This window comes from Trichomonas vaginalis, chromosome IV, assembly GCF_026262505.1.
Source record: "Trichomonas vaginalis G3 chromosome IV, whole genome shotgun sequence".
NCBI lineage: Eukaryota > Parabasalia > Trichomonadida > Trichomonadidae > Trichomonas > Trichomonas vaginalis.
The window spans coordinates 10,650,673-10,661,546 of record NC_067206.1 but is presented as its reverse complement, the minus strand read 5'-3'; the positions used below and the strand labels follow the sequence as shown (position 1 = coordinate 10,661,546).

Here is a 10,874-nt window from a genome sequence, read left to right as displayed (position 1 = left end):
ATGATTTCGGTGGACTTAGAGGAGCTTATTGCTTTTGGTATTAAACAGGAAGTCAAGGGCGGTGTCCCATACAGAAGAAGAACGGGATCTCCAAAGCAATATGTCACTTATTCATGTTCGTATCCCCTATGCAAGGCAAAATTTAGGGTTGAAGAACAAAATGGAGTGTTTACTATAAGCAAAGTTAATGAAGAACATTGCCATCATATAGGAGTTGAAATGGGTTCACATTACGCGAGTAAATTTTATCAAAAATGGATCGAACTTTATATTAAAAACGGTGGAAAGCAATTTCTTGCTCAAAAAGCATTTTTTGATAAGTTCGGAATTGATACGAATAACAAAGAAACGATGAAACTTTTCGCGCAGTCTACTGATGCTTTAAAGCACAAATTTTATCGCCTTGATGAGATTATTGCACAAAGATTATCAAACGATCCTTACACTTCTTTGGAAGCATTTTTGAATAATTTACAGGAAGAGTGCCCAGATGATCTCGTTCAATTTGATTACAATGGAGATTTTTCCGAGTTTACAATCATATATGCACCTTTTGCTGCAAAAGAATTGGTGCATAGCATTGATAACCCTCTCCACGTCGATTCCACTCATTCTTTAATTAAAGGAAAGATCCAATTGTTTGCAGTAACAATGAAAACAAGTCAAAACACAATTTTCCCCTTTTGCTATTTTTTAGTGAACCCTCAGACATCTGAAAAAATTCAAGAATGTTTGGTGAAATTCTGTGAGTTTGCGCACCTGGATCCACAGCATTGGAGCGCTGACTGTGCGCTAAACATTGCTCGCGCAATTGAGGACGGATTTCCTCTTGCGCAGCTCAGTTGGTGCACTGTGCATGTTTTACGCGCATGTGCAAAAGTTGGAAGCTATTTTGACAATCCACGGAATTTTGAGAACTTCTATTTAGCACTGGACTTTTTGACATTACGTGCAGATGCAACGAATGCAGAAAAGCTGGCTGAAGAGTCTGATGAAACATATGAGTTCTTGACAACAATGTTAGAAGAAGAAGAACCGCGCGCTTTGAAGTATTTCGATAAACAATGGAGAAGAACCAAAGAACATTGGATGATGTTATATCGTGGAGAAGGTGATTCCACGAATAACATTGCGGAATCACACTTTCATCAATTAAAGCAAACATTTTTCTTGGGTAAGAAAAATGAGCGCATTGATGACATCGTCATAACTCTCATCACTGTTGTGATTCCAAATGTGATTATTAAGGTTCAAGTCGCTAATGTTTTGAATGAAAAAAGAGCAGTAAGAATTCTTACAAGGGCAGATAATCAGATTGTTGAGCAAAGAGCTTCAAAACACGATGAATGTTTGAAATTAATTCAACACATTTTGGAAATTGTCGAAAGCCGAAGGATTGAACCTAGTGTCCTTATTCCATCTTTGAAGGCAATATTAAATTTGGCACAAAGAAGTTTAAAGGAAGAGTAAGCAAGATTAGATAATTTGGACTTTTTTTAAAATTAATGAATAAACAGTATATTTTTGAAGTGTAAGCTTATTTACCTGAAGCTATATTACTTAATATAACATTCAAAGTATTATTGCTATTTATTGGAGAACAAATTTATGTAATTTTCACATGAAAATTGATAAATTTGTATTTCCTTATGATAATCAATTTTTGTATTTGTAGAGAGTCTCCCTGCATGATATCAAGACTTGGCTATAAGTCTTTATCCATTTTTGAAAATTGTATTGTAAATTGTAAGAATTTCTGAATACTACTACTATAAAATATAATTGCTTATCAATGTATATTCTCCCTGCATGATATCAAGACTTGGCTATAAGTCTTTATCCATTTTTGAAAATTGTATTGTAAATTGTAAGAATTTCTGAATACTACTACTATAAAATATAATTGCTTATCAATGTATATTCTCCCTGCATGATATCAAGACTTGGCTATAAGTCTTTATCCATTTTTGAAAATTGTATTGTAAATTGTAAGAATTTCTGAATACTACTACTATAAAATATAATTGCTTATCAATGTATATTCTCCCTGCATGATATCAAGACTTGGCTATAAGTCTTTATCCATTTTTGAAAATTGTATTGTAAATTGTAAGAATTTCTGAATACTACTACTATAAAATATAATTGCTTATCAATGTATATTCTCCCTGCATGATATCAAGACTTGGCTATAAGTCTCTATTCATTATGAGTATGACCCCATTTTTTTACAAAAAGTGCCGAATTGCAACTTTGTCCCAATCTCGATATTTTTTTTAATTGAAAAACGTTAATATCTGATATTTTGAAGTTTGTAATATTTGTTAGTATCTTAAATTATTGAATGCATACGTTTTTTATGTTCTCAATTTTAAAAAAAATTGTGAAGAATTTAGTTTTTTGGAGATGGATGTTTAATATTTGTGAGTGAGAATGCAAGCAGGAGTTTGGTACTTTAAGGCTAGGTTGAGATAGATTTCCCATTATATTATCTGTGAATATATTGTTTGAAAATTCAAGATATAAAAATATATTATCAAAAAATTTTATATTTTTAAATACAATAGGGTGGAAGTATAGTACGATGAGATAGCAATGATATATTTTATAATGGGAGGTAATCTGAAGATAAGTAGCAAATTTTATGCGATTTTGATTGGGAGTTGGAGGGTGTGAGTACTATAGCATGTAATAGTATCTCACACCCTCCAATTCTTCCTATGGCGCCGAAAAATTTTTGGTGAAATGCGACGACATTTCACCAAAAATTTTCGGTGCCATATAGAGAACTATAGTCTGCGAGGTACTGATTCTATCTATGTACCTCGCAGAGAAACAATAAGAATTACCGAAAAAGTGACAAAACATCAAAAACAGGGAGGGGGTCTCAATTTTTATTACTTATATTATTTTACAATATTTATATAAATACTCTTTATAATATATTTTACTATAAAATTATACCTCAAATTCAAATATTTAAAATATTATTTACATAATTATCTCAAAATTATATTTTTATATATTATTTTTCATATGTATAAATCATATAATCTATATCTATGCAAATCTCATCTAAATTTTTTTGAAACAAACCGCTATCATTTTATAATGGTCTATCTTAAATTCATCATAAATTCTGGTACATGTTAGTACCAGAGTCTTCAAATCTCAAACACTCTGGTACCAACATGTACCAGACGCGAGTTTCAATGCCCTCGTACGATTTTCTATTAAGATCTTCTTGAATGAGAAGGTCTTCATAGAAACTCGTACGAGGGCTTCTCTTTTAAATACTCTGGTACCTGCTGGTATCGGAGTCGACTTTACAGCCCTTTCCCCAATTTTGAAGCTGGGGAAAGTTTTCAAGCAATGAAAGGGAAGCTCTCGCTATGAGGTGAAAATCTAGAATTTTTACCTCATAGCGAGTAATCCTTTGTTAATTGCTTGAAAACTTTCTTCAAATTATCAAAATTTCGAGAAAGTTTCCTTGCTTCAAAGTAGAGATGGAGCCCTTTGAGCCACTGCATATAGGTCAGTGACTCAAAATACTCCATCTCTACTAGAAATCGCCAAAATTTGGGTCGCAATCTTTGAAATGCGACGCAAGTTTTGGCAATTTCGCGAGGGACTTGCTCCATTTGGTGCATAGAGTCACACTCTATGCACCAGATGGAACAATTCTTTCGCTGACAGCGGGAAACTTTGTCTGAATAGTTTAACATTCAGACAAAGTTTCCCGCTGTCAGAGAGGGAATGGAAGGGTAAGAGGTATATATTCATAATGTATACCTCTTACTCTTCCATTCCCTCAAGAAAGTTCAAAAACTTGGGTGCAATCAGTTCTGATTGCACCCAAGTTTTTGAACTTTATATAAGGAATTGTTGGCTATGATGTACTGATCATGAATCAGTACATCATAGCCAACAATTCCTTCGCAAACAGTGGGAAACTTTGTCTGAATAGTTTAACATTCAGACAAAGTTTCCCGCTGTCAGGGAGGGAATTAGAGGGTGGGAGATATATAGATAGACTATAAATCTCTCACCCTTTAATTCCCTCAAGAAAGTTCAAAAACTTGGGTGCAATCAGTTCTGATTGCACCCAAGTTTTTGAATTTTGTATAAGGAATTGTTGGCTATGATGTGGATAGCCGCTGCCAGACCAAATGAATTAACCGTTGTGAATAACGTTTCTGAATCTTTATTTAAAAAGATAAAATATCACGATTTTGGCTGCGTTAAAAATCAAAGAATTGATGTTTTTGTCAAAAATCTTTTAGAAGAAGTTGCACCCAATTACTTTTATCGTATTAAAAACGATTTACTTCAAACAGGTTTTATTCCTTCAATTAGAATTCGCGAGCCTCGATTGACAGATTATAAAACAAAATTGAAAAGAGAAGTTCAATCACGTTTATACCAAGTATTAAATTTTGTTCAGAATCAAGAAGCCAATTTGAATCCATTAAGATTTTTATTGGAAAATGCTGAAGAAAAACTTTCTCAAATAAATGAGAAGATACAAAATTCAATTACATATTTAAGATCGTTTGAAATTCCAAATGAATTGTTAGATACGTATATGTTAGAAATTAATGAATTTTGTTATAATTCTCCAGATTATATTTTAGAACATTTCGAAGAATTTTGAGAGGATTTCAAAGAAAAGAATAATTTAATAGACTAAAAAATTTATTATTTTTATTTATTGTGAATTTTAAATTGTCACTTTTTAAGTGCCACTCCCTATTGAAAGTGTCACTTTTTGGGTGTCACTTTTTCGGAAATTCTTATATACTCCGACATTTCACCAAAAATTTTCGGTGCCATATAGAGAACTATAGTCTGCGAGGTACTGATTCTATCTATGTACCTCGCAGACCATAGTTCTCAGCCAAAATGTCAAAAATTTTGGAAATTCGAAATAATTTTTTTGAGAAAAAATTAACCGTTTAACATTGCCAAAAATCTAAAAAACTCACAATTTTTTTAAATTGATAACCCTCAAACCGTTTCCAATCAATAATTTGAGAGTCTATATGATAATGTAAAAGTTAAAACATTCAAGTATTTAAGTATTTCTTTAAAATATTAAGTTTTTTATTTTTCCAATAAAATTCTAATATCAAATATTTTTATTTAACGATTAATTTTATTTATATTTTTATAGTTTTTTTAAGAAAAAATATTGTTAGGGTTTTATGGATTTTCAATTAATATACAAGATAATTCATGAATGTATATATTTCCAAGTTTTTAAGGACGCAACACTTTACATTTGTAAACTGTCAAAAATGAAGTCACGCTATTTTTCATGCATTACATGCCATTTGTATCTTGTCGATAGTTGTTCTAGTTCTATAGTCATTTAAGAGCGTAATTCTTCGTTTGACTTTTTCAATCACAAAGTCAGCGAAAAATCTCGCTCTTAAATGGCTAAAAACGGTAGGAATGATTTTGTCTGAATGATATTGATGAATATTTTGTTCCACATGACCGAGCTCCCAAGAGACAATCAAGAATTTGGGAGATTTTTGGAAGTTCGGTCATGAGGATTGTACTTGCAGGCCCAGACTATACTTTGGTCAGGGCTTCGTATTTCATTGTTCCCAGGACCGGATTCTCCACTGAAAATATACGTTATTTTTTATTTTTCTATGAAAAAATAGTTTTTCATTTTTATAATACTATATAGTTTACTACTTGATAGATCGTCTATTTTCTATTCCGTATGATTCGGAATCTTTGCATTCCAAAAATTCGTTTTCTGCTTTCAGAACGCGAAAATATGAACCATATGATGAGATAAACAAGAATGTTATGTTTTTTATTTATTTATTTATTTATTTATTTATTTATTTATTTATTTATTTATTTATTTATTTATTTATTTATTTATTTATTTATTTATTTATTTATTTATTTATTTATTTATTTATTTATTTATTTATTTATTATTTATTTATTTATTTATTTATTTATTTATTTATTTATTTATTTATTTATTTATTTATTTATTTATTTATTTATTTTTTATTTATTTATTTATTTATTTATTTATTTATTTATTTATTTATTTATTTTTATTTATTTATATTTATTTATTTATTTATTTATTTATTTATTTATTTATTTATTTATTTATTTATTTATTTATTTATTTATTTATTTATTTTTTATTTATTTATTTATTTATTTCAATTTTCACCACAACTTTACAATGAGCTAACAAATACATAGTATACTAGAATCAAAATCTCGAGCACAAAAGTGACATTGAATACTTGTAAGTATAGAATTTCCATGTAAACTATTCATTTCTATCGTTTTTTGTAGTCCACATTTCCTCACTCTCGATTTTACTCATAAAAATATTTAAAAATCACTATACAATATATAATATATATATATATGGTTAAAACAATGTTATTTTGCGAGATTTCATCTGAAATTAAAATTAGGGATTTTTTGGGAAGACTACAAAATTGTGCGGCCAAATTGCCACCATTTTGTAAAGTAGTTTTTTGACATACAGTGCAATTGCAGGGGACGTGTTTCAAAAAAAATTAATGGTTGTGTGAGAGACCTTATTCCCTTACAGGAGCTCCAGAGCTCCCAATCCCTACGAAGGGAGCTCCGGAGCTCCTGAATCTGTATCAGCAGAGGCCCTTTACCATTTGGGCCTCTGCTGATTTAAGATCAAAGCAGCCTTCTGCTTAGGAGCTCCAGAGCTCCCAATCCTACGAAAGGGAGCTCCGGAGCTCCTGAATCTGTATCAGCAGAGGCCCAAATGGTAAAGGGCCTCTGCTGATCAGAAGAATAAGGCAGCCATTCTACCTCTTCAGGAGCTCCAGAACTCCGTTTCCTCAAGATCAGGAGTGATGGAGTTCCTCACTTTCGATTTGTTAAAGCCTGTTCTTTTGGGAACAGTGTAATGCATGAAAAATAGCGTGACTTCATTTTTGACAGTTTACAAATGTAAAGTGTTGCGTCCTTAAAAACTTGGAAATATATACATTCATGAATTATCTTGTATATTAATTGAAAATCCATAAAACCCTAACAATATTTTTTCTTAAAAAAACTATAAAAATATAAATAAAATTAATCGTTAAATAAAAATATTTGATATTAGAATTTTATTGGAAAAATAAAAAACTTAATATTTTAAAGAAATACTTAAATACTTGAATGTTTTAACTTTTACATTATCATATAGACTCTCAAATTATTGATTGGAAACGGTTTGAGGGTTATCAATTTAAAAAAATTGTGAGTTTTTTAGATTTTTGGCAATGTTAAACGGTTAATTTTTTCTCAAAAAAATTATTTCGAATTTCCAAAATTTTTGACATTTTGGCTGAGAACTATGGTCTGCGAGGTACATAGATAGAATCAGTACCTCGCAGACTATAGTTCTCTATATGGCACCGAAAATTTTTGGTGAAATGTCGTCGCATTTCACCAAAAATTTTTCGGCGCCATAGGAAGAATTGGAGGGTGTGAGATACTATTACATGCTATAGTACTCACACCCTCCAACTCCCAATCAAAATCGCATAAAATTTGCTACTTATCTTCAGATTACCTCCCATTATAAAATATATCATTGCTATCTCATCGTACTATACTTCCACCCTATTGTATTTAAAAATATAAAATTTTTTGATAATATATTTTTATATCTTGAATTTTCAAACAATATATTCACAGATAATATAATGGGAAATCTATCTCAACCTAGCCTTAAAGTACCAAACTCCTGCTTGCATTCTCACTCACAAATATTAAACATCCATCTCAGTACAGTATACATTGTGCGTCGCCTGTAGCCTACAGCTACAGGCACCGGCACAATGAAAAAGTGACACTATACGGGCACTAATTATTATGGACGCCATAATGAGACGTGCCTTTAGTGGCGAAGAAACAGCCTGACGTACAACTGGGGGATTCTTATTCGCACCAATTGATATGGATGATGTTCCAACTGATAAGAGACAAAGGATCCAGAAGAGGATCGAGATCATGACAAAGATCATAAGAAACCAAGATCACATTATAAGTAAGCAATACTCGCAAATACAAAGAACGAAGAGAACAATGAAAATGATCGAGTATGCAATAGAACAAAGAATTGAAGCACGCAGTCTGGTGCCTTGGTAACTTCTAAAGATCCCCACAAACAGTTAAGAATAAATACTTTTTTTCACTGGAAAAAAAATGATATTTTTTTATAAAGATAAGTATTTAATTACAGTAGTCAACAAGTGGCTTCTTTCTTTGTATGATGAGTTTGCAGTAATGAAGCGTTCGTGCCACATATCAGACTGCCTTCCCAACTGATCAACTCGAGATCTGAGATCAGAGATCTCTTCATCTTTGTAGTCGAGCTTGGTCTTGAGTAATGTTATGAACTCATTCTTCTGTTGTAGTTCCTCCGCCTGCTTTGTGATCTGCTGCTTTAGTTCCTCGAGAGCTACGTTTGACTCCTCCAGCTGCTTCAAATACTTGTGGCTGGTCTTGATTAAACGTAGAACTCGAGGAGTAGCTTGTGGACCCGTTTTCTTTGCCGTTTGCTTGTGATCGAGATCTGGGATCTTGATCTCGGTCTTCGGACTCTCGCCACCCATCAATATTTCCTCGTCGCCAGAGGACTGTTCTTCAGTCACCTCTGGCTTCTGGATGGCAACAGCCTTAGCAGGAGCTGTGTTGTTCGCTTCCATTAAAAAATGTTGTGCATGAAAAATAGTGTGACTTCATTTTTGACAAAAAGTGACACTATTTCTGATGGTTTTGTCATTTATTTGTCAGATTTATAAATGGATAATAATGCTGTAAATCAGATATTAATTAAAAATATTTAAGATTTATGTTCGAATTGAAAAGCAAAATGATATTTTTGAGTAGGTGACAAAAGTGCATACTCTTAAATTAACCTTAAATGTTGATTTTTCGATATTTTCGGTATTAACCTTATTGTAAATTTTTCCGGTGATAAATTTATCACACTGAGGTTATTTTTCCGGTGAGATTTTTAACCTTGATTTAATGAAATGAGTTTGGTAGAATTTACGAAAAAGTGACACTTAAACTTAAATTTCCAAACACTATTTTTTGATTGTATTTTGTTATTTATATATTTATATATATATATGTATATATTTATATATCTATATATTTATATATCTATATATTTATATATGTATATATTTATATATGTATATATTTATATATGTATATATTTATATATCTATATATTTATATATCTATATATTTATATATCTATATATTTATATATGTATATATTTATATATGTATATATTTATATATGTATATATTTATATATGTATATATTTATATATGTATATTTATATATGTATACATTTATATATGTATATATTTATATATGTATACATTTATATATGTATACATTTATATATGTATATATTTATATATGTATATGTAATGCATGAAAATTCGGTTCACTTCATTTTTGACACTTTACATATCGGATGTATTATCTAAGAATTATATTATAAAATAATAATTTTGTGTTTTATAAGTTTATTTGTATAAATTGATTCCTTCGCAAACAGCGGGAAACGTTGTCTGAATAGTTTAACATTCAGACAAAGTTTCCCGCTGTCAGAGAGGGAATGGAAGGGTAAGAGGTATATATTCATAATGTATACCTCTTACCCTTTCATTCCCTCGAGAAAGTTCAAAAACTTGGGTGCAATCAGTTCTGATTGCACCCAAGTTTTTGAACTTTGTATAAGGAATTGTTGGCTATGATGTACTGATCATGAATCAGTACATCATAGCCAACAATTCCTTCGCAAACAGCGGGAAACTTTGTCCGAATAGTTTAACATTCAGACAAAGTTTCCCGCTGTCAGAGAGGGAATGGAAGGGTAAGAGGTATATATTCATAATGTATACCTCTTACCCTTTCATTCCCTCGAGAAAGTTCAAAAACTTGGGTGCAATCAGTTCTGATTGCACCCAAGTTTTTGAACTTTGTATAAGGAATTGTTGGCTATGATGTACTGATCATGAATCAGTACATCATAGCCAACAATTCCTTCGCAAACAGCGGGAAATTTGTCTGATTCCACACTAATTTTATTAATTTATCTAAACTTTTATCCTCGTCTACAATTTAATCATCAATAATTATCTCTTGTTCTATTTCACTATTATATATATATATATATTTATATGATTTGATTTAAAAAAAATAAATAAATAAATTAATAAATCATTTACTCAAATATATCAAAAGTTTTATTTTTATATATAAAGATAACTACTTTTAAAAAAAATACCCTATATATTTTTGCCATGTAAACTATTTTTGCCATGTAAATATGTCACTTTTGTCAGAAGTGAAGTGAACCGAATTTTCATGCACAACATTTATATATGTATATATTTATATATGTATATATTTATATATGTATATATTTATATATGTATATATTTATATATGTATATATTTATATATGTATATATTTATATATGTATATATTTATATATGAATAAATAATACATCAAACTAGTTTTAGAGTTGATAGTAAGAAGCGAAGAACACTACCAGTAAGATACAGCAGTAGTAGCTGCTTCATGCTGCATTGAGTATTGTTGAATAATTTGAAGTAGTGGTTTTTGAAATCAGCACCCCTATGAGAGCGCTGGCGACCGAAACACGACTAGTAAGATTGTGTATTAGAAACTGCTTCATGCTGTGTTGAGTAAGCCTCGATTTCTTTATCAGACCACCTTTAAATTAACCACTCACATTCTCACTGTGGTCCATCTAAAATTTGTAAACTTTATGACATAAAATTATATTATGCAGGATCCCA

At 30.6% G+C, this 10,874-nt stretch overlaps 2 protein-coding genes across 2 annotated transcripts, besides 8 other annotated features; one reads left to right on the top strand and one right to left on the bottom strand.

The window, feature by feature from the left end:
• Window positions 1-1,470, top strand: TVAGG3_0066720 (MULE transposase domain-containing protein; the record flags this gene model as incomplete). Its single annotated transcript, XM_051221533.1, has 1 exon — window positions 1-1,470. The coding sequence occupies one exon, from the start codon at window positions 1-3 to the stop codon at window positions 1,468-1,470; it is 1,470 nt and encodes a 489-aa protein (XP_051106519.1).
• Window positions 1-2,266: part of a mobile genetic element that runs on past the window's edge.
• Window positions 2,267-2,832: 566 nt separating this feature from the next.
• Window positions 2,833-2,860: a terminal%2Cinverted (terminal inverted repeat of MuDR-2B_TvMULE3 transposon ID:TVAGG3_0066700).
• Window positions 2,833-4,803: a mobile genetic element.
• Window positions 4,774-4,803: a terminal%2Cinverted (terminal inverted repeat of MuDR-2B_TvMULE3 transposon ID:TVAGG3_0066700).
• An 825-nt stretch (window positions 4,804-5,628) lies between these two features.
• Window positions 5,629-5,790: a mobile genetic element.
• A 756-nt stretch (window positions 5,791-6,546) lies between these two features.
• Window positions 6,547-6,856: a mobile genetic element.
• A 1,381-nt stretch (window positions 6,857-8,237) lies between these two features.
• On the bottom strand, window positions 8,238-8,729 carry TVAGG3_0066670 (single helix bin domain-containing protein; the record flags this gene model as incomplete). Its single annotated transcript, XM_051221532.1, has 1 exon — window positions 8,238-8,729. One exon carries the CDS (start codon window positions 8,727-8,729, stop codon window positions 8,238-8,240), a length of 492 nt encoding a protein of 163 aa, XP_051106518.1.
• Window positions 8,730-8,907: 178 nt separating this feature from the next.
• Window positions 8,908-9,061: a mobile genetic element.
• A 525-nt stretch (window positions 9,062-9,586) lies between these two features.
• Window positions 9,587-10,118: a mobile genetic element.
• Window positions 10,119-10,874: the final 756 nt, after the last annotated feature.